Below are 24686 nucleotides of genomic sequence, written 5' to 3'. Positions count from 1 at the left end.
TATGATGTATTCCCCAGTATATATTCAAGTCATTTCCAGTCTGTTGATGAACCAAAGTTCCATCAGTTCTCATATATGGTTCATTTAGTGTTTTTACTGTCATAAGAAGACTATATGTGAATTAAACTGATGACTTGATCAGATCTGGACCTACACCCTTTAAGCATACAAGATAACCAACTAAAAGTCCTTGATCTCAGGGCATAGAAAAGAACTTAATGTAGACTTAACTCATCTACGACAATCCTTTGATAACAAGAAGTCAGAATAACTTGGGGCGCAAGTAATCGACTTAAATACATTTGTTCGACATCTGCCATACTGAGATGGCAATGGCACGCCTAAACACTTAGTTTTGTTTGTGAATCTCAAGGCCTACACCTAAGGCCCCACAAATGCACCTTTCAGAACTAACTTTGTCCTCTTGCAGCATCTCAACAAGCAGGAGCCAGACAACCAACAAAGGTGCCAACTCCTCGGAGATCTATGTGCTCGAGCCAGGGACCCCTCCCAAAGAGATTTCCTGCCTGAACAGTGTTGTCGTGCAACTTGCTCAATTGCATTAGCTTCTTTTCGTGACATATTCAGGGGTGGTACTCCAGGCAGCGGAGAGACCTAGTGAACTGCACCATCAGTATCAAAATTGTTTTTCATCAATTGGATTAAGCATTTACCCCTAATTAAAATTTTAAATCTGATTTTGTTCTGATGGTATTAAAATTTTAAATCTGATTGGGAGGTTGGTTAGCCACTTACGTTTATAGTTTGCCAAATTGATGTGATGCCCAGCTTACTTGGTATGAATTAAGTGATGAATTGAATAAATCAATCAACTAACCATGTGATTGTATAATGTGAGAATGACATCTTTCTTTATTTTCGTGCGTTACTAAACACATGGAAACTCGGAATTAAAATAATTCCAATATCCTTGTATTTACCAACACATTTGGAGTTAGGAACGGGAATAATTCTAATACCCATTCCAATTCATTCCAAGTAAACACGTCATAAGAATAACCAATAAGCTAATGGCCTCCGACACTCACCCGCACAAACCCTAGACTACTCATGTATTGTTCCCATGGTAAGTTAGGTACATAGAATCAAATAATGAACATGCATCACAACATCATAGTTCCGTATACATTGTGGTTACAACGTGACGGACATTTATCTTCAAAAGGGCCATAAGTCTCCCCATATGGACTTTCGGGCCTGCAGATGTAATGTAGGGTTCTTACTCTTTGTGACAACCACTCTCTGAAGCTCGCCTTCTGAACCATCTAGTTTGGTTGATCGACAAACATCCATTGTAACCTGCTTGCCCCTTCGTACAGGCATATAGATAATCCTACCCCAACCACCACCAAGATCAGCATGACCTGTTTCATCTTCCTCATCTTCGTTATTTTCATCCACTAAATCAGGTTCCATAACATCGGAATCATAGTTAACTGGATTCAATTCTTCAAATGGAACGAGGTCAACTTGCTGCGAGTTAATTAACTCATCTGTCCAGGTCAAACACAAATTCTTAGAACCCAAGAAATAAGAGTTAACAAATGGCCAGAATGTTAGTATTAATCGAATACATTACATAATATATTGAAGACAAAGTTCATTATATGGGGGCCTCTCAAGATGCTTGTAGTGAAGGATGGTCATTTAAGACTTACCAATGTCAATTTCAAGATCTTCTGTACTGCGTTTAGCATGTTGCTCCTTTAAAGTCTCAAATTTCATACCATCAAGCGGCCAAGGTTCCCTAATCACATTAACCAGTGCAGGCATAAGAGAAGAATTCACAACACGAGTATATTTATGAATAAAAAGAACCGAACTGTGAAGGAAGTACATATTTGGACCAGAAATCTTTTATTTAGAAAGTTATTGACTGGCTTCATTCAAAATGTTTATGATTGCGATCACTTAATTAAGGTAATTGCCAGTTAGTTGTGTTTAATAAGAAAGACACTCAATTAGCCAAAACAAAACCACATGATGACAGATTAAACCCAATTAAAAATTGACTAAACCACTGAATAGCTTTATGAGAATGGACTTTTAGGCTTCCATTGTCTAAGAAGAATACTAAAGCTCCCACAATCCACAATTTTGAACAAAAACACACAAAAAAAATACTAACCGTGGTCTTTGTCCCCGCCTGAAAGCAACGAAGCTAAATTTCTCATCTTCAAAGCCACGTAATGGTTGGCCACCCTTGGACCGCTACAAAAATATCAAGGTAGGTAATATCAATTAAAAAGCACGTACTTTAATCATAATGTAACAGGAAAGGAAAAAGGAAAAAGTTATGGTTCCAACTGACTACTGGATCCAATGAAGTGTGGATGGATTTAAGGATCAACCTTGAATGCACGCTGAACAGATGTCCTCTCCAAGCGCTGAACAAAATGACAGTACTTTCCAGCTTTCTCCAGCGGACATTGTCCATCATGAGAGCACTACATCAAAAAAAAAGTATAAAATAAAATGAGAGAATTCACACTATTAGGGAAAACAAAAGAGAAACTGGGCAACATATTAGTTTCGAAACAGAAAAATATGAGCTAAAGGGCTCTTGTACTCACCGGCGCAACTATAAATGCACCACTCTTTTGAGTCACCAAGTCCTTGGAAGCTTCATCAGTTCCATCTTTAGATTTCCGGCATTTCTAAGAAGTGATGAGTGTGTCAATTATGAATGATTGTAAAGACGTAATGCCAGTACATAACTTGAACAAGCATGTTAACTCAAAAGTCATCTCAAAGAACAAATAACAAGAAAAACAACTTACCCTTTTTTCCATCCATAATATATGCGAGCGCATCTGAGATATGATACTAGATCCTTGTGGTGTTCCAGGTTCAATCAAAACCTAGGAAAATTTTAAGAAAATCAAAGGGTAAAAATATTAGGCTGAAAATTGGAAAGTTCCAAACTAAAAACTGCCATGATAATGATTATAAAAGGGATAGTGATACAATTATCAGTAATTCTTTCTTTAGCCCCTTTACAAAATCGATTGTCAGAAGAGCATAAACTACCTAATGCTTGCCTCTTAGTTAATGGCATAAACCAGGGCATAAGATCATACAAAATTGTTTTGTCATGAAATCATAGTGAAACACAAAACTCATCCGTCCGGAGAAGGAAAGCATACCAGGACATCCTGTGTAAGATCCCAGAGCTGGCGTACTATAGTAATTCGATCCTTGAGTGATGGTATCTCTCCAAGCACATAGGACTTCCGTTGCAAAAAAGAACAAACAGAAGTTATTGTTTGTACCCAACATTCCAAGGCAAACTTGAAGGTTGAAATTTATAGAACTTACAGCAATTACAAGGTCATGTTCTCTCTCTGACTTGTTGATACTTTTAGTCAACGACTGGAGGCTATCATAACTATGAATAAGTGGCAAGTTCTTCTGACCTGAAATAACCATGACATAAAGACATCAGATTTTTCACTGAGCTCTATGACACTCTTTGATAATGCATGAAACATTGTAATCGGCAGGTTTTAGTAGATTGGTTCTTTAACAACTGCAGCTCTACCAGTTATAGACAATTTATCTTTGAAATAATTATTATACAAATAATCTTGACAAAATAATATTGATTGAACAGTTTGAGCATTCAAATCATTAAGAACCTTGTATAAGCTTCTGCCCTGCCCGCTGCATTGATTGGGATGGCTCCACTAAATTAACTTTCTCCAAGGAATTCGGCCAGACTTCTTGTAGTGCCCTATAGCATTCAAGTCACATTACAACCAAATTCACAGTTTCACATTGTTAACAACAAAAAGATAACACCGAATGAGCTTTTCACCAGAAAGCTGAACCCGTGCCAGCACCAAAATCCAATACTTTAGCTGGAGAGAACTCAGGTAGCCTTCTTCGAACCTGTAAAGCAGCAAATACAGAAATTTCGCCAGAATTATTACACAGAAAAACCAAAACTTCAGAACAACCCTAATCAAATTCAAGCTAAGAACCTAAAAATACACAATACCGTATCAAATTCAAGCTAAGAAGCTCATTTCTAGCAAAAATTGAAAATAAATTTCTCTCCTTTCCACCATTTTCTCAGCTAGCAACCAAATACAGGACCAATAAGCATAATTTGAAACTATAGAAAACTATCCAGATACAAAAATTCCCCAATTCATACCTCCTTGAGCACTCTGTGACAGGCAGAGAAGACAGCAGGCATTCTGGAAGCAACATAAGCAACGGTCTCATCGTCTCTGTAGCTGAGGCCGATGTCACCGTATGAGCTCTTGATCTTCCACCGCTGGGATTGGTCCACAGACCGCAAAGGGTCCTCAACGAGTTGCTGCGAAGTCGCCGTAACAAGCTGCGAGTTCACATCCTTGATTTGGCTAAAGGATTCCGATAGCCTCAGGACCTTCCTCTTCATGTGGGGCTCATCCTGCTCTAAAATCCCAAAACCCATAAATTAAATTTGCACAATTTACATAGATAATAGAGATGTACAGTTATACCTCGGAGGTATTTTTTTATGGCGCGGCGGAGGCGGACGGGGGTTGTGAGGCAGCGCTGGGATTGTTTGGCGGCGGAGCGGAGGGTTTCTTGGGATAGGAGCTTTTGGGCGGTCTCCGGGAGTAGGGTAGTCGCCATTTCCGGTATGGCGGAGGAGATGAGGAGATCGATCGAGACTCGAGAGGGCTAGGATGGTTGAGTTTTGTTAACTTTCATCGGGGGTTTATGCGATTTTCAGGGTTTTAGCGGTTTGGGCTTGATTGGGTGGGGCTGTGTTTACAGGTGGAATGGGCTTTTCTGGATCTTAAACAAGGGCCTAGTGCTGATTAAGTATGACTAATACATTGCGGCAGTGTTTACTTTTTTGAAAAGAATTAAGGCGGTGTTTCCCTAATTGTTTATGTATGAGACAAACAATCATTCTTCTGTAATAATATCTGGTTTATTTGACTAACAAATCCGGGAAAAATTGGTTTTCTTTCCCTAGTTGATTAAAATTGTCTACTAATTAAATCTCAAATCCAATAGGATTTGGACAAAATCTTAATTGGGATTTCCAGTTCTAGTAGAATTTGGTATCAATTAAAACTTTAGAGAGAGAGAATGTGTGTTTTCTCAATTACTATTTTTACGTGCCAGACCCTGGTAGATGATGGCACTGGTTTTAGTTGGAGCGGCTGCGCTAGAAGCACTTTTTAGAGAATACCATAACGTGGAATTGTGTTACGAAATCTACCGACACGACTGCTGTGCACCATAAACTCTTCCTCGGAGATCTCAAGTTGACAATACAATGTTTATGACCACAACTTATCCAAAAGATAGAAGAAGACGACGAATTACAAAGTCTACAAAGACAAATGGAGAAGTTTAGAGAGCTCGTTAGGAAGATACCGAAAGCTGGTAGGTGCACGATTGTTGATTTGGATTTGTCTCTTTGGAAGGTTGTTGGATAGACTGAAATCCCAAGAAAGAATGGCTGGGCAAGAAGACTTTCTTTTGGCTAGGAAGACCAGTAACAAGCTTGATGAATTGATAGAAAGAAAGCAGCAGTTAGGAAGGATGTGGGAGTAGAGTTTTTGGTAGTACAGTGACGGATGTGCACAAGCGAATTGAAGGGAATGGTGTGCAAAAGGCTGCCCTAGCGCAAGTGTTATACGAGCTCAGGACAAGACTAAGATGTTTGAGCGCATCCTCGGATACCTCGAATATGTTGGAATTTAGGATTATTTTATGATTTGAATTTGGGCTTAGCCAGTTAGAATTAGGGTTTTCATTTTCTTGTATGTTAGGGTTATGTTAGCTCTCTATATATGATGCTAAGTTGTTCACAATGTAGCATCTTGAGTTATGTAGTCGTCGTGACAATCTTTCATTCATTTAATAAAATTATTTTTGTTTATAGTTGGTTTTGTTAGTGTGAATGAATTCAATGGGTTTAGACCTAGTAGAGAGAGAGCTGAACAGAGAACAAGAATGAACAAATTGGAAACTGAATGGTTTTCTTTTCACACTCGCAAAAGTTGCAGAGAGAGATGTTTTCACTATAGGAAAAAAATAAGGAGCACACACCACTCGCTTTTACATAACCATTGGCCTTAACTTGGACCACACACACACTGCATTTTATCTTAGCCACTGATCTATCTAATTACATGGATCAACCAACACATGACACTCATGGCCTTTTACAAAAACAGAACTTTACACTTGGCATTATTTTGCACAAGTGGATACACCAATTTAAGAAATCTTATTCTAAACTTTTCAGCTCAACACTTATAATTCAACACTCCCCTTTAAGTTTTGAGCTGATTTCACACCAAACATATCCCTGAGATAGTTGAATTGATCCTTTGTTAAAGCCTTAGTGAATATGTCTGCCACCTGGTCATTTGTTGGACTATACACTAAATCGATTATCCCTTCCTGGAGTGCACTCTTGATGAAATGATACCTTCTGTCAATGTGCTTGGTTTTCTGATGAAAAACTGGATTTTTAGTGATTGCAATTGCAGTTGTATTGTCACAGTGCATTGGAGTTGCTTCAGTTTGCATCTCACCAAAATCTTCAAGTACAGATCTACGCCAAATGACTTGAGCAGTTGCTTCAGAGGCACTAATGTACTCTGCTTCTGTAGTAGAGAGTGCTACACAATTTTGCTTCACAGAGGCCCATGAGAACACTTCATTGCCAAAAGAAAATGCATAACCAGAAGTGCTTTTGCTGTCATCAACAGATCCTCCCCAATCACTATCATAGAATCCGATTAACATTGCATTCTTTCCTTTTACATACTCCAGACCATAATCTAATGTTCCCTTGATGTATCTAAGCACCCTTTTGGCTATTCCAAAGTGTTTGTTTGTAGGACAGTGCATGAATCGGGCTAGAAGGCTTGTAGCATACATTATATTTGGTCGAGTAGCTGTGAGATACAACAAACTTCCCACAATTCTTCGATATTGTTCCTCACTTGTTGAACCACTGCCATCATCTTTGCATAGCTTCTCTGATGAAACAAGAGGTGTGAACACAGATTTACACTCATTCAAACCAAACTTATCCAACAAGGAAGCTGCATACTTTCTTTGATGGATAAATATACTTGTGTGAGTTTGAATGACACCCATACCAAGAAAATGGTGAAGAAGTCCCAAATCTGTCATCTCATATTTTATCATCATGTCTTCCTTGAACTCCTTCAACATCCCATTGCTATTTCCAGTATACATTATGTCATCCACATAAATTGAAACAATTAGAATTTCTCCTCCCCTTGCTTTGATGTAAAGAGTAGCTTCACTTTGACTTTTCACAAATCCACAGTGAGCAAAGTAGGTATCAATTTCACTATACCAGGCCCTTGGTGCCTGTTTTAGACCATACAAAGCTTTATGAAGCTTGTACACCTTGTCTTCACTCCCCTTGATCACAAACCCATCTGGTTGTTCTACATAAACCTCTTCTTCGAGTACTCCATTCAGAAAAGCAGATTTCACATCTAGTTGGTATAATTTCCAACTTTTCTGAGCTGCCAAAGCAATTAGAGTCCGAATTGTATCAAGTCTAGCTACAGGTGCAAACGTTTCATTGTAATCAACACCTGGTTTCTGAGCATATCCCTTGGCTACCAACCTTGCCTTATGCTTTTGCACTGTCCTATCAAGATTAAGCTTGGTCTTGAACACCCACTTAACCCCAATTATAGGTTTATCACTTGGTCTGTTCACTAGATCCCATGTTGCATTCTTCTCAATCATTGACAATTCATCTTTCATAGCCTTCATCCATGATTCATCTTTAGCTGCCTCTTCAAACTTTTCAGGTTCCATAATGCAAATATTGCATTGTGCTAGAACATCATCTAGATTCCTCCATCTCAATGGAGTATGATCAAAAGCTTGAGTCTTTCTTATGCTGCTGTTCACATCACTTACAGATTCATGAAAAGATACCAGACTTGGTGACAAAGCATAGTCATTACCTTCTGGAGTTGTCCCTGATGAAGTACATTTAGGCATCTCAGATAACTCATTATGATTCAACACAGTTACATAATTCTCAGAAGCTTTCTTCCATTCCCAGGCTGCATTTTCATTAAACACTACATCTCTTGAGAGTATAAGCTTTTTACTAAGAGGGTCATACACTCTGTACCCCTTTTCACAGGTTGCATAACCTACAAATATGCCCTTGACACTCTTTGCATCTAGTTTCTGTCTCAACTCACTTGGTGTGTGTACATAACACAAACAACCAAAGATTTTAAGATGTGCAATTCCAGGTTTTCGACCATTGAATGCTTCAAATGGAGTTACTTCTCCAAGAGCTCTTGTAGGACATCTATTTAGTATGTAGACAGCTGTGAGTACAGATTCTGCCCATAAATAGTAAGGTAATCCTTTGTCATGAAGCATAGCTTTTGCCATTTCAACTACAGCTCTGTTCTTCCTCTCTACCACTCCATTCTGTTGTGGAGTATAAGCCATAGAAAACTATCTTTGAATCCCTGCATCTTCACACATTTTATTGAATTCACTGGATGTGAATTCACCCCCTCTATCACTTCTCAGACATTTTACTTTAAAACCACTTTGTAACTCCACCATGGATTTGAATTTTCTAAAATAGATCAATGCATCTAACTTGTATTTCAGAAAATAAACCCACATCATTCTTGTACAGTCATCTACAAGAAGCATAAAATATTTGTTACCCGCAAGAGAGTCATTTTGCATAGGACCATAAAGATCTACATGCACCAGCTCTAGAGGTTTGCTTACTCTCCATGCCTGATTCTTTGGAAACCACTCTTTATGCTGTTTCCCAAACTGACAACCTTCACAAACTTCATCCACTTCTTCTAAAACTGGAAGACCATGCACCATTTCTTTGTTCTTAAGCTATTGAAGACTTCTAAAATGTAGATGACCTAGTCTCTTGTGCCATATCCAAGTAGACTTAGAAATACTTGCTCTTAGTACAACCTGATCATTTGGTATCAGTGTCAAAGGATAACACCTGTTCTTTTTCATTTCAACTTTGAGTACCAGACAATCCAATGAAGGACCATCAAAGATGCTACACATCTTTCCCCTAAATACCAGGTAGTAACCGTGTTCATCCATCTGACCCATACTTAGCAAGTTTTCCTTCAACCCAGGTAAGTACATTACTTCTTTGACATATTTTCTACCTTTGCTTGTGTCTATCACAAGTGTACCAAAACCTGCCATATTCATGAGTTCTTCTGTGGGCATTTGAACTTTGCCAACCACATTTGTCTTCATGTCTATCAACAACTTTGAATCCCCTGTCATATGGATGTTACAACCACTGTCAACATACCATTCTCCATTCACTTTTGATTTAGTGATTGTGCTATTTGCATAAAACAGGTTCTCTGTTACCTCTACTTGATTAGCACTGTTTGCCTTTTGCACTGATTTGCCTACTATGCACTCTCTAGCCCAGTGTCCAAACTTTTCACAGTTATAGCATTTAGGTTTCCCTTTATATCTACATTCTCCAAAGTGAAACTTAAAGCATACCCTGCATTGTGGTTTTGTAATATCTGACCCATTGATTGTGCATTATGTGCAGAATTAGCAGGAAATTTCTGCTGAAACTTGGGTTTTGAACGCCATTTCTTGCCCTTATTATTCCAATTCTTCTGGAACTGAGATGAACCAGATTGAACTGCGCCCCTATTTTGCTCCTTTGGACTCACTGAGAAAGATGAGAATGTTTTCCCAGTAGTATCAACAGTATGCAGATCAAACCGTTGTTCTTGACTCTTTAAGATTGCAACTACTTCCTGCAATTCTACAGTCTCTAGACACTTTGTATTTTCTATAACCAAACAGATAGAATCATAAGGTTTGCTGAGACTAATCAGAACTTTCTGCACAAGTCTCTCATTTGACAGAGATTCACCAAATGTTCTCATCTGATTAATTAGTTCATTCAACTGTGTAAGATAGCTAGATAAAGACTCATCATCTCGCATCCTAGCATATTCAAATTCTCTTCTAAGATTCTGCAATTTCACATATCGTACCTGATCACCACCATGATATTCTCCGTACAACAAATCCCATGCCATCTTAGCTGACTCGGCATTGGCGATTCGTGGGAAGATTTGATCTGAGACTGCATTCTGAATGATTTCCAAAGCCTTTGCGTCTTTCATCAAAACAGCTACCATTTCTTCATCATCCTCCTATGCTTCTCCAGCTTTCTTCTTCTTCGGATTGGAGGTTGTAATCCCCTTCTCTACCAGATTCCATAACCCAAGAGATTTGAATATTGTTGCCATTTTAATTCTCCAGAACTCGTAGTTCTCACCGAAGAAAATTGGAGTCCTCACTTTCGAGCCTCCAGATCCAGACATGTTTTTGATCTGAATCGACAACCTTCACGGAGCTTCAAGGGAGCTTCGATTGAGCTCGATAACTTCACAGATTTACGCCCAAATTCTTAAATCCAACCTGGCTCTGATACCATGTTAGTGTGAATGAATTCAATGGGTTTAGACCTAGTAGAGAGAAAGCTGAACAAAGAACAAGAATGAACAAATTGGAAACTGAATGGTTTTCTTTTCACACTCGTAAAAGTTGCAGAGAGAGATGTTTTCACTATAGGAAAAAAATAAGGAGCACACACCACTCGCTTTTACATAACCATTGGCCTTAACTTGGACCACACACACACTGCATTTTATCTTAGCCACTGATCTATCTAATTACATGGATCAACCAACACATGACACTCATGGCCTTTTACAAAAACAGAACTTTACACTTGGCATTATTTTGCACAAGTGGATACACCAATTTAAGAAATCTTATTCTAAACTTTTCAGCTCAACACTTATAATTCAACATTTCGTTTGTTAGTAGTGCACTCTGATATTCAACTTGGTATCATAGTAGGTTTGATCTTTTGGAATTTAATCTACTCTTGATGGCTATGAGCTGTTTGTATGTTCGATGTTTATGTTCTAGATTAGGGCTTTGATGTTTACCACAAAAAAAGAAAAAAAAAAAGAAAAGAAAAGAGTTGAATATGCTCGAAGCCTTAAGTCTGAAGCGAGCTGCTACTGTTTCGCGTTTGTTGTTCAGATATTGTGTTTGTCACCGTTTCTGTTGACAAGCGGTGATCTATGACTCCTGTTTCTTGAAGACCAGCCACGCCTGCACGAATCGGCCGTCGCACTCGCTGCTACAACCTGTACCGCCTGATTCGATTCGCACCACCGCTGCCTGGCAACTTTTTTGAAGCCCAGATCGAAACCCATTGCTACCTGGAATCCGTTGAACCCACCGGGACCATTGCTGCTCGGACTTGTAACCTGATGTCGTCCCATAACCGCACCTAGACATGAACTTGCTTGCCCTATACCCAGCCACCGCCGCACCCACCATCTGTTACCAAACTTTGTTCACAGAGAGGAGGAAAGCAAAGAAAAAAAAGTTTGTTGACCCGTGAAAAGTTTCTAGTGGAAAAGAGTTGGTGGGCAGTATTTGTTCCTTTTTGTTGAGGCAAACGTGTTGTTGCTATTGTGTTTGTGTTTGGAACTTGTTGCCCACCACATCAACTGCTCGAATGCTTGGATTTGTGATCACTCGAGTGAAGTTGTGTACGTGGTGAATTGGATTTCCGTTTGTTCGAAAGTTTGGATAGGCATTTTAATTGCTTGTTTGTTCGCTTGAATGCTTGCTCGCTTGTTTGTTCACTTGAATATTGTTTGCTCGCTTGCCTTGTCGTGTCCGCTTAACGGAGCTTGCCTTGTCGTGTCCGCTTAACGGAGCTTGCCTTGTCGTGTCTGCTTAACAAAGCTTTGCCTTGTCGTGTCCGCCTAACGAAGCTTGCCTTTTCGTGTCCGCCGAACAGAGCTTGTCATGTCGTGTTCACTGAATGGAGCTTGCCTTGTCGTGTTCGCCTAATGGAGCTTGCCTTGTTGTGTTCACCTAATGGAGTTTGCATCCACATCTTCTTGTTGGCAAACTCTTGTCGTGTACCACCATCATGAGTTTGACGTTGTTGGAATTTAGGATTATTTGAATTTGAACTTAGCCTGTTAGAATTAGGGTTTCATTTTCTTGTATATTAGGGTTATGTTAGTTTTCTATATATATGATGCTTTGTAACTTGTAAAATAAGTTAAGTTGTTCACAATGTAGCATCTTAAGTTATGTAGCCGTTATGGCAATCTTTCATTCGTTTAATAAAATTATATTAATTTATAGTTGGTTTGTTCGTTTGTTGGTAGGGTACTCTGATATTCAACTAATACACGCTAGACTCAGCCATGTATAGACTTTATAGCAGACCATAACGGAGTGCTGTATCTCTCAAATAAGGAACTAGAGAATCTCGTAACAGAAATGCGTAAGGGTGTAGAGCTCGCTCAAAGGATCTCTGAGGTTCGTTGGTGGTTGGCTGTCTACAAAAAGTATGAATAAGACACAAAACTTGTAGAATTTGACGTCTCTTTTCAAACATTGATATCAACTGAGAGAGCAGCTACCAAGAGTTACCAAGCCTGTGGGAGAAATAGTGACAAATATACATTTTGATGTGTGGAGAACCCTAGTAATAATTATTCAATCAGGGACGTATGTTACAATTAATTTTAGAGATTGTAACTATGTAACTAAAAAAATTTCTTACTTTCTAGCTCCAAGAGTATTCTCACACATGTTGAAAAGTTTGCGATCCTTTTTAAACCTAGAATTCTTGATATATGGTGGAACTTTGACGACAATGTGCAGGAAGCTGTGCCTCCAGCTATTCTCTATACCATATGTAAGGAACGAAATAATAGAAATTTCATAAACGAGCACCTTCATCCCTCTCGTGTTCTCTTCAAGTCTATTGTGGCCTCACTTTATTTAGCATTGCGGTTTAGTAATACTTCTCTTCACTTATACATGTCACATATTCAACTCTCATAATACGACTTCGACATCATAATATTGCTGATTCATTACATAGCTTAACCCAACTCAACCCCAATAATCAACTAAGATGCACTCACAAGTCATAACACAATAATAGTAGACTTAATTTAACGACTACAATAATCAGAGCATGAAAAATATTACGCAGAGGCAGAGATCATATTAATTTGGAGAGACAAGACTCAGACAATTAACTGCTCAGTGTCTGATCTGCATGCTGCATTTAGCCTTGGCCTTGGGAATTCGTGTCCAAATAGATAACAGGAAGCATCAATAAGTCCTTCTGATCGAGACAATTAATAGCAATCTAGGGTTTCTGTAAACCGCGGCTTTATGTTTTTCGACCTAATTACCATTTCACAGACAGAGACCCCTTCTGTCTTTCTTTGCAATAAAAGGTGTCTCCCTCTGATGTTTTCCTTTATTTATTTGGAGAAATGCTTTAGTGTGAGCATCTCACAAAATAATCCACGATTGTTTTTGTTAATTTATGTATTAATGATTATAATATAAGAAAACAAGATGATTAATATTTTATGAACATAGGACACAGTACTAGTTAACATGATAAATAAGTGTACGAATTATATAAACCGGAAACAGTATCACGGATGCAAGAGGGGATTCATATATGGTATGGCAAGTACCCAATTTTGCCCATCCAGATGGGGAAGGGGGCTGGGGCAGGGCAGGCAGTAGAGGTGTGCGCGAACACACGGAGAAAAACTCATTTGACCTAAATTCACTCATTTCATTTAAATTTTTCTATCCCAATTTCCTTTTAAATCCTCCGGCACAACCATCACTAAAACCCAACTCGCCGACAAACCTTGTACCTTGTCTACCTAAGAAAAATTTTGTGGATCATGTAACACCGAAAAACACATTTGGATTCCAAAGTTTCCTTTTGGAAAAGCTTTTGAGAACTTGGAATTTCCTTTCCTTGAACGCATGCATCAGCTACAGTCACCAGACTCAGCGCGCATGCTAGTAGTAGACCCCATCACAGTAGTCCCAAAGACTCTTCAAAATACAACCACCACCACCACATGCAACTAACTGACCCCATGTTCTTAAATCTTAATCACGCCCTTCCATCATATTCTTCTTCTAGTCCATATGGACAAACATAATATATTTCCTCCACATGTATGTCCAGGAAAAATAAAAACAACAGATATATTTTCCGTAAAGAAAAGCCAAATATATTATACTATTCCAGAAATAAGTACATGTATTAATTAACACAAACTAGGGTTCCAAGAACTTTCTTGATCTGCAACCAAAGTCCACATTTAACTCTAAATAATTCGATCAAACACCTCAACTCATTGTTTATATATACTACACTAATGAATGCAAGAGACTTATGGTTTAAGTAATTATGAACATTACTCTGTATTCGAAATCCTAAGTTCGAATTTTCCTACCCTAACGTGACTTTTATTGAAAAATTATATATATATATATATAAAATACACCAATGACTAATCCAATATATCAAAAAAAGAACTTTTTGATCTCCAACCAAAGTCCACAGTTAACTCTAAATAATTCTACCAAGCACCTCAAATCATTGTTTTATATATATATGCTACACTAATGAATGCAAGAGACTTAGTGTTTAAGTAGTTATGAACATTACTCTGTATTCAAGATTTTAAGTTTGAATTTCTCTACTTTAATATGGCTTGTATTGAAAAATTATATAAAAATTAATACACCAATGAACAATCCAATATTCTAAGAGAGTAAGACCGGCATCATCTAATAACATACACCTCAAAAATGATATAGAAACCAACAAAATAAACAACTTTAATTTCATTGGTCATGACTTGGTTCCAACTAAGAAAACCATTCATTCACTTCATAATATATATTCATGCATCAAAAGCCTTTCCCTTATCTAAATATTCATGCCACTAAAACTACCACTTATGTTCAAAGCTAGCTGTGTAATTATATTTCTCCTTCTTCTTTCCTATTTAACTCTCTCCTACACTTTACTACTGTATTTTAGCTAGCTAATTTAACAGACATTAAGAAGTAAGAACTAGCTAGTTATATAATTAAGATGCTTTTCTGTTTCTCTATATATGATTGACGATCAATTTTCCATTGTTTTAGTACTCCAAGTGGTGGGTTGGATCAAAGATAGCATTGGAATTCTTGGACACCATGATTTCAGAGGCAGACCATAATTGAGCAGCTTCGCTTAAGTTCGACCCCATCTTCGACGGTGATGTCTCGTTGCAATCAGCAAAGTACTTCCCAGACACGCCCAACAGCCTAGGATGAGTAGCAACATAACATGTCGTCGCAGCAGCCTTCAATAGTGCATACAAAGAAACTAAAGTTATCGCATAAAGAGTATAATTAACTAAACTGTTACTGACGCTCCAACATAATCATCCTAATATTCATAAACTAACCTGAGGGATTGTTTTCAAGAGCTTTGAAGCAAAGAGGAACACCAAATCTACATATTCAAAAACCCTTTTCATTTAGTACAAAAGTATTACACAAAAATTTCAACTAATCAATTCACAGTTTCTTGTGACGAAAACCGAACCTGTGGCAAGACCTTCACGTTCTCGGGTGAGGCGGGTTTTAACGATACCCGGATGCACGCAGTTAACGGTCACGTTGGCCTCCATTTCCTGATTTTAGTAAAAACATTGAATAAAATAAAATAAATAAAACAAAATTAGGGACAATAATTTGAAGAAAAACACAAACAAAGAAAGAAACAAAAATCGCTTTTTAATCACCAAACCTTGAGTCTGCGAGCAAGTTCCTTGGTGTGCAAGACGTTGGCGAGCTTTGAGAGCGCGTACGCACGTGTCTCGTCGTACTGGCTAAGCTTCCAGACAAATTTTCCAATTCAGATAAAAAAAAGGTCAAACTCCCGAAGACAAATTGATTATAATCATTTAAACAATCAAAATGAAATCCAACCCGATCGATCGGCTACAGTTCCCGATTCTTCATATCGATTTATGTTACCAATCAACGTTTAATAATAACAGTATGTTACTAATCTATGTGTTATAATAACAGTGATAACATAGTTCATGCATCACAAACCAATCAAATCATAATACTAAATAATAAATTCACATATTATAATATAACTCACCTTCTGCTTCGGCTTATATTGCCAAGATATCGGATTATATCGCCGGAAAACCAGCGATGAATAGACGACGACACGTTCACGATTCGTCCTTGAACGCCGCTAACCCCCGCTGTTTCGATCATTTTGTTGAGCAACAGCTTCGTCAACAGAAAATGACCTAAAAAATATTAACGTGTTCAATAAAAAATACAAAAATAGTACTAATTTTAGCTTTAGTCGGAGTAAAAGTTATAATTACCGAGATAATTAGTAGCAAAGGTCATTTCGATTCCGTCTTCGGAAATCGCGTGCTCGTGCGCAAACTTTCCGGCGTTGTTTCTTAGACAAACAAACAAATGAAACCTTTTCAGTCAGTTTTCGTTTTCTTTTCTTTTCTTGCATTTTCTCGGCAACCAAGCAGAAAACAAGAAAGAAAGAGAATATTTACATAAGGAGATTAAGAGGCAGCCGGAGGGACTCGAAATCGGAGACGAAGCTCCTAACAGAGGCGAGGGAGCTGAGATCGAGCGCCATGACGATGATCTTCGAGCCGGGAAACTCGGAGACGATTCGAGCCTTGGCATCCTCGGCAGCTTTGAGGCTTCGAGCCGGGAGGACAAGCTTTGCCCCGCGCTTGGCTAAAACTCGGGCAGTCTCAGCTCCGATCCCTGACGTGGCACCTGAAATAATCCGAAAAACCACACGATCGGTTAAAAATAAGGAAAACTGATTGTAATCAGACGGCGAGGATTGCGCGTAAGTACCTGTGATGATGGCGGTGATCTGGTGGAGATCGGCGGAGGCGTCAGTGACTTGCTCGGCTGTGCTCTTTGAACCGTAGCCGCTGGCACCGGGTGAGCCGATCAGGTACTTGAAAGTGTCGAGCATTTTTGTGTATCACTGAGACTAGTGTGTTTTGACCACGTTAACTATAACACACAACAAAACAAATGAGAGAGAGAGAGAGAGAGAGAGAGAGAGACAAAGCACGTACGTTTTTGGTTAGGTTACTCACTGTCCCTGAAGGAGTACGAGCCGCTTTGCACACAGACTGAAGAGAGAGGGTTGAGGAAGGAGAGAGAAAACCAAGAGAGAGTGGATTGGGGAGAGAGATTTTATATAATGGTTGAGATTGAGAGAAGGGGATGGCATATAGGATAACGAGCTCGTTTAAAAGTGCTTTTAAAATAGTTGAAGGAGGTTTTTGTGAAAATATTTTTAAAAACAATCCTTTGCAAAATTCAATTAACTCTGATAAAAGCACTTGAAGTACTTTAGGGCGCATCGAGTTTTCAAGTGCTTTAAAAAATATTAGCTAATATTTATTACAGAAAACACGTCAAGTGCTTAATTTTGGAATCCAAAAATATTTCTCTAAAATCTCTTTAATTTTAAAAGCACTTTCAAACGACCTCTGTATATTTTTCAGTGATTGATAGATCAAGTTAAAATTTTATTTGGCATGTTTAGGTTGATTTCCTTTTTTTTTTTTTAATTGTGATTCTAGCTATCCATCTACCTTCTACTTAAGTATTACTTATTCCAAATTTTTGTAAATATTTGAATGAAAATTTAGAAAATAAACGATTCGGATCATGAGAGTATATTATGAAGTTGGCTCAAGGTGATATAGTTTTTAACTAATTAGATGCTCATGTTTACAGAGATACTTTTACAACATACATGCATACACAGTCATAATAAAATTACGTCATAAGAGTGAGGTTAGTCATAATTGAAAATCGAACTTATCACATGTATATATTTTTGTTGTATTCATGTGAGTCAAACTCCAACATAATATCTCATCAAACCAAATGGAGACAAATTATTTCTTAAAAGAATGAGGGCCGGTTTAATTGCGTTTATATCTTTCTTTGGGATATTAGGGTTATGATTGATCAAAACTTTCTGGGTTTTCAGAGTAGTCGGTACTAAGGTATTTTAACCATCAAATCTTAATTTTTTATTTTTAAACAAAAATCTAACAATTAAAAATACAAAGTATGAGATACTACGGAGCACCTAAAAAAATATGTTTGATTGAGTTAATGGAAAAGAATCAGGCAATAATGTATCAAACCATTTACTATATCTTTTTTATAGCATCTTTAACCATTAAATTAAAGATCTAGCAATAATGCACCGAATCATCTACTTCTATTTTTGTTTATCTTTTCTAAAAGTATTTAACATATTAATTTCTGAAATCTTCTTTGAGATTTCCTTTAATACAATGTTAAAGGACAAGGAAAAAGGGCCATGCTCATTTTTCTTGTACAATTGATGAGATTAAGATACTAATAAGAAGAAAAGTTCCTATGAAAATCTAAATTCTTCATCTAGTGAAATTGAAAACTGTAAGGTTAAAAAAAAAAAGAGCAACATGTTCTTCCCAAATGTAGCCAAAACCCACCCCACTCCCACCGGCACAGTGCGGAGGCGGAGTGACTGAATAGGGAAAGAGTTGGCGTTTTTTTCTTTCTTTAGTTTGATTTTTAATTTCTTTAAACATTTTCAAAATATTAAATAGTTAACAGGGATTTTATAACAGGAATAAGTGGATCCAATGATGCCATATCAACGAACTTAAATATTTTTTAATGGAACTAGCGAAGTATAGCAAAGTAATGTAAAAATTGAGTTTCAAAATGTAAAGTGGCATAAATTTTTATTTTTTTAATTTTATTATTATTAAGTAAAGATGAAAAGGGTTCGAAACTTTTATAATAATTTAGGAGAAGAGAGTTTTCAATCCGAGATATGACTAAAAACTCAACACCATATCTATTAAGATATTCAATCATATGAAAAATAATAATGAAGTGGCACATATTAAATTTTAGGGAACAAAATAAAATTAAAGTGGAGTTTCAAAGAATATTCCCAAATTAAGCCGAAAAAATAAGCAAGTAAACACAAAATAATCATCCTCGAATAAAAGCGGGTTACATCCTCGTGGGATAGCCGGTAAACCATTTGGGATCGAATCGGAAATTAATTAATTAAATAGGAAAATAAATAGAAATTAAATAATAAGAGAAGAGAAGGCACAAGTGTCAAGGAATTAAGTGAATGAAATGAATGTATGAAAGTGTGCCAATTTTTGGGATTTGTCAAAGGGGAATCGCACGTGAGAGTTCCAAGTTTCTACAGATCGGTCAATCCTGCCACCTCGAATCTTGCATTTTCTTTGGAATATAAAAGTCGCCTCCGGTCAATCATTCTTCTTCAAACCTCCTCCCCTCTTTCATTTATTTGATTATTTATTTATTTTTTTTTTAATTTTAACGAAGCTCAATGTACAATTTACTTTAACGAAAAATCATATTTTTACACTAAAAAATCAATCCTGATACTATTCACTTTACCCTTTATTTTGTCCTTATCGTTAAAATTCAAAGTTTTCAAGCCATTTTCATTCATTTTTCTTTTTTTTTAATTTGCTAATCAATTAGGTTTTGATTGTTTTTATTTTGTTTTGAGCCACTAAATACACTAATTATCCTTTGATAATAACCTTAGACACTCTTATAAACACAACTTTTTAAGTCATTAAAGGTAGTTGCAGTTTTGTGTTTAGGTTTAGGGCATTACAAAAAAAATTAGTTATGAATATATGACGTATCATCCTCAACCAGTTGGACAACTTTCCATAAAACATGATTTTACAAGTCAACTTGTAAGGTTGTGAATATATGATGTATCGTTTTTTACTCAATTTTCTCTTACATTCGTAAAACATAATTATGTTCATTAATTTACAAGGTTTTTTTTTAACAACATAAATTTATAAGTTATGGACATGTGATTAATTGATCTTTAGTCTCAAGGAAAATTTACTTATGTCATTGTTTGGGTCTAAATCCACATTTTTGGCCGAATAGAGTCTCGGGCAAATCGTGGAGTGCTCAACCCAAAAGTAAAATGCAGTGTTGATGGAGTAGCCGAGTTCCGGTTAGGGATGTTGGGGATTGGGATGTTTTCTAATAAGGATTAGAATATATTAAGGATTGATGATTGTGGCTGGTGGAATAAGGAATGAATTAGTCGCATAATAAGTCTAGGTTTAGATAATCGAAGAGGGCGAAATTTGGCCACGATAGAGTTTTGATCGAGAATAATTCTGAGCATGTTCAGAGAATATGTCAAGGAATTGGAATAATATCATAATTTTTCTATTTCGACATGCTTGGCCATCACAAATTCACCCTTACAAATAGAAGAGGTTCTACAACATGAAAAACTCCATCAACTCAACAAACAAACAACTCAAGCGTTCTTCGTGAAAACCTCGCTCTACATGAAACCTTCTCATAACCTTGAGAAAAATACTAATTATCCTAACCCCCCTCATCCCCCTATCAGCACATATTCAGTTCGTCAGAACATCACTGGATTGACAACCTGCAACATATTCAATTCGTTAGAACATCATCGGAGTTGTAGAACTTATCGTTCTGGAAGTAACTTCAGTTCGGTGGAACATCACTACTTCTAGTTTGGTCGGTTATCTATCCAAATCTTTGCCAAGGAATTATCTTTGATTCCTTTGCTAAAAAAAGGCCACTTCATTATCTTCCTAGCGAAGTGAATTTTGTTCTATGATTAGTTACTCTCAAGTGCATTTTGCAGTCCATCATTCAGATGGCACAACCATGTTCACTATAAAAACTCTCATCTCTTTTGAGTACATGTGCCCCTCTAACTTGATACCGATTCGGCGCATTTATATTCTCACGAATATAGTTGAGGTGGCCAAACCTCATGCATGGGATTCTGAACTTTGCAGTGAAATGTGCAACCTTGTCTTTAGGTTCTAGAACCCTAGGCTAAGAGGTGTTCCTTCGTCAGTCGTAGTCACACAAGTATAGAAGTTAGCAGTGCATTAGACACCATCACCACATCTATTCTACTCACCCAACTGAGCTCAATTGTGAGTTGGCTTGCTTGCATTCACAAGAATAACATAGTTAGCTCATAGTTACTCGCCCTACATGCCACATAAGCTTTATAATATTTAGAATCAACAGTCATGTCAAATAATCACATGTCTAAGTGTACCATTTCATTTCTCTCTTACGAAATCGTAAACCTATAGGGTATACCTTGCATATGTTTGATGTCAAATAATCAGATGTCTCCATCGACCTAAAACGGATGAATTATAAAAGTTGATTCTTCATTCAATCCAATGAGGTTGTATAATTGAACAAAGAGAATATATATATATATATATATATGTATGTATGTATGTATATATATATCAATTCTTTTGGGGCACGTTAGTTGTGATGTGTAATAGTTTTGATAAAAGTTGGGTACAAGAGGTGGTAGCTCCTTTTTATTATTAGCCAAAATGTAGATAATAAAGCGAAAAAGAAGTACTGAATCTTTAGCTTTTGAAGCCTTTCTCTATTTCTATAGTGCCCGTGCCCTCCTGCGGGGACCTTATAGCATCATATCATTCTTCCACAATTGATTAAATTCTATATAGTATTACTCACATTTGTATTGAGAGGGTATATGATCTCATCTCCTCACATTAACTTTTATATCTGGTGCTGCCATATCACATGTTTTTGCTTTTCTTTACGTTATTTTGATACTATTCGTGATTGTAAACCCTTCGAAAAGAGTAGTCACATTGACAAAATAAGGGACTACAATTACCTTTACTCTTTGTGAAACCAAAGTTATAAATTGGGTTAAAAACACGAATTTTTTTACTTCACTAACCAGCATGTAAGTGAATATTTTCGAATTTTCTAGCAAAGCATATATAACCAGTTGGGCATGTGTTCGTTACAAGCCGGTTTTGTAAGGATAAGTTGTACTCGTTAGCAGTAACTGTTTGTATCAAAGTTTTATATATGTACTGATATTGTATATGCAATCATATATAGTGGTTTAGGGTTTAGGCTGAGGAAGATTTCTAGTACGAAACTGCGACGATCGAATTGTCATGCAATCTAAATGCATCACATTGGAAGGATAGAACCCTATATCATGCAATCTAAATGCATCACATTGGAAGGATAGAACCCTATTATATACATAAGCTCTTATAGTAAAGCGGTTTTGTTGTTTTTTTTATCCTTGATTCAGTACAGAATGCATTAGGTTAGAAATTAACATGGTGCTCATGAGGTCCTAACCCTACATATCCAGTTCGCCGGCCCCCAATCCATATATTAATAGATGTCAATATATCATTTATACGGTTCTTTTTACTTTAGACATTATCTGTAAATTTCAGAGGCCATGAAAAAAGTGTTCTTATCCTATCCTAACATGCTGATGGCATCTCATTCATCTTGCTGGGTATTTATCATGCCCTGCTATCTCTAAAGGGGGAAACATTTATGCAGCCTTTCACATCTAGGTTGTCCATTGGCCCCAACCCTACCAGAAAAAGAAAAGGGTACAATTAATTAATTTAATTCTTATTAGGCCTTCGTTGAACAACGGGAAGCCAAAAAAAATAAAAAAAATTAACTTTAAATTCTTGAGTTGCATGGAGTTTGATAAATTATAACTCAAATTATTAAGAACATTCACCATTACACTTGAGGTTCTGTTTTCAATCTCTCATTTCCCGAATATCGAGTGAAAAAATTAAGAAGAAATGAATTGTGGATTGAAGGCATGCACCGGCTAGCTAGGTGTGATCTCTTGACGTGCAATTTTAAAATGAATCAAAATCATTTTGGAGTAATAAAAGGTTTTAAATCAGTGGCAAGATAGCTTTACTTTTAAGTTCAAATGCTGCTTATTAGAGCACTTTCATTAAATATAATTACTAGCTAGAGACAAGAAATAAATAAATAAATTATCTATTAAGTATTGGGATTATGGTCCCGTTTTGCAAGCTCATCTGTTTCACTACAATGAAGCCTCGTAACCTTCTCAGCAACCCTAATAAAGTGATTAAAACATTGGATTTGGGTGTTTTGTTAGTTCGCCAACTCTTTTTGACTAATCAAATTGAAGTGATTAAGAAATGACCAGATCCCATGACAATATTGTTTAACCTTGTTTATATAATATGCAAAATCTTGGAGCCTTTGGTCATTGTATACTTTCCACTCACTCATTTCCCAATTCAAATATAGAATAACCCATTTTGTATCATCAAAAGCATATATGGATTTATAGCCATTTGAATACTACCATGATTCAATGATTGCCACTATCTCCTTTGTGTATACCTGCAGAATCTTGCAGGGTCCCTCTTCTCTTAAAGTTAGGGTTCAGGGCTTCCAATCTTAATTTTTCTGTAAACGATTCTCCATTTGATGACATCAATCATCCCTTTAACTCAATCACACATTAGTTAGTAAAATCCTTAGTTTAATATATATTAATATGTTAATGAGTTTCTTATGAACCAAGGTTACATCATTGCACCGTCACACCATTTTGGCACATACATATACACTAAAAAATGTTATTTTGATAGGTTAGATATATATATATATATATATATATATATATATAAGTAAGATTTTCCATGTATTCTCTGTCACTTCATATTTTTGCCCAATTTTTATAATGTTGGCACGATAATTGACATTAGACAGTGAGATGACAAAGAATCTATAGGGAGAGTCTCACTTTTGAGAGAATCATCTTAGCAAGTATCAGTCGAATTTTATAAAACCTAAGAAAATGTCAAAGGCTTTTCGAATGATAAATACCTAATTTTAGGATTCATGGGCTACATTACGTGTTATGTGGGTTTAATATAGATTCGGGTTATAATATGGTTGGGTATCCGGGTCATATTAATGATTTGTATTGCATGCTGCACTCTTGGGTTGTTCAGCTTCCACTCAGCTTCTTAATATTATTTTTGTGATTAGGACAGAAAGGTTAGATTTGCCATAGAAGAGGCACTGATTGGGAGCTTTTGATTGATTGTACAATAATTTCCCAAAGCTGGTCGAAGTTGATTAATTAGTTAATCAAAAATTTGCGTAGCTGTTTGATCATACTCCAACTAATATGTGACATATAATTGGCATTAATCTTTAGTGACTCAATGCCTCAACCCATTTAAATGGAAAAATATTTAATTAATTGATTGATTAGGTCCTAATCTTATGTATGTAGTGGGTGGTGGGTCAGTTTAAGGGATATAAATCCTCTAAATGATGGAGAGATCTTTGTTTAAGTAAGAGTAGGTTTGGCTGTTGCGTTGTAAGTTGTAATTAGCAGTTCGTGTTGGTTTTTAGGGGAGGATAGTGACTTTATAACAAGAACAAAAAGCCAATGCCAACATAAGTCATCACACGTACATGCTCTGACTCGGATGAGATAAAACAGATTCCCCAATAAGCAATTGGATTTTATCGAGGTGTGGTATCATATATTTTTTATTGAAAAGAAATAAAATCATTAGTAATGTGGTAACTTAGAGGATCTTTGTTAAAATATGTTGTCTAATTTGTAATTTAATAGCAAGTGGTGAATGGTGCCGTGGTGGTTAGAGTCATCTTCTTCAATATTTTGCATTTCGGATTTAACCTGTCTTTTTTTTAGTGTAAATCAGTAGTAAGCTTGGTTAGTAAATTCGGGAAAT

At 36.7% G+C, this 24686-nt stretch overlaps 2 protein-coding genes across 4 annotated transcripts; both read right to left on the bottom strand.

The window, feature by feature from the left end:
- Positions 1-853: 853 nt before the first annotated feature.
- Positions 854-4732, bottom strand: LOC103950144 (methyltransferase-like protein 17, mitochondrial). 2 transcript variants are annotated; one of them, XM_009361301.3, is made up of 12 exons: positions 4515-4732; positions 4181-4446; positions 3839-3912; positions 3660-3754; positions 3340-3437; positions 3168-3251; positions 2802-2882; positions 2595-2678; positions 2373-2468; positions 2150-2232; positions 1680-1768; positions 854-1514 (listed from the first exon to the last, which is right to left on the bottom strand). In XM_009361301.3, the coding sequence occupies exons 1-12, from the start codon at positions 4648-4650 to the stop codon at positions 1180-1182; spliced, it is 1521 nt and encodes a 506-aa protein (XP_009359576.2). In that variant the 5' UTR covers positions 4651-4732; the 3' UTR covers positions 854-1179. The 2 variants fall into 2 exon arrangements, with proteins under 2 accessions (XP_009359576.2, XP_048422717.1); XM_048566760.1 differs by having other exon boundaries at positions 4181-4441; positions 4515-4657.
- Positions 4733-14790: 10058 nt separating this feature from the next.
- On the bottom strand, positions 14791-17243 carry LOC103935939 (short-chain dehydrogenase TIC 32 B, chloroplastic). Of its 2 annotated transcripts, none has more exons than XM_009345771.3 (9): positions 17097-17243; positions 16867-17031; positions 16551-16782; positions 16362-16441; positions 16124-16280; positions 15761-15842; positions 15557-15644; positions 15417-15463; positions 14791-15311 (listed from the first exon to the last, which is right to left on the bottom strand). In XM_009345771.3, exons 2-9 carry the CDS (start codon positions 16988-16990, stop codon positions 15108-15110), a joined length of 1014 nt encoding a protein of 337 aa, XP_009344046.1. In that variant the 5' UTR covers positions 16991-17031; positions 17097-17243; the 3' UTR covers positions 14791-15107. The 2 variants fall into 2 exon arrangements, with proteins under 2 accessions (XP_009344046.1, XP_009344047.1); XM_009345772.3 differs by having other exon boundaries at positions 16867-17008; positions 17097-17233.
- Between the last annotated feature and the right edge of the window lie 7443 nt (positions 17244-24686).

Source organism: the organism of the source record quoted next, unplaced genomic scaffold (assembly GCF_019419815.1).
Source record: "Pyrus x bretschneideri cultivar Hongxiangsu unplaced genomic scaffold, Pyrus_bretschneideri_v1 Contig42, whole genome shotgun sequence".
Classification (NCBI taxonomy): domain Eukaryota; kingdom Viridiplantae; phylum Streptophyta; class Magnoliopsida; order Rosales; family Rosaceae; genus Pyrus; species Pyrus x bretschneideri.
Note: the sequence above shows the minus strand (reverse complement) of the source record. Positions and strands in the feature narration are given on the sequence as shown.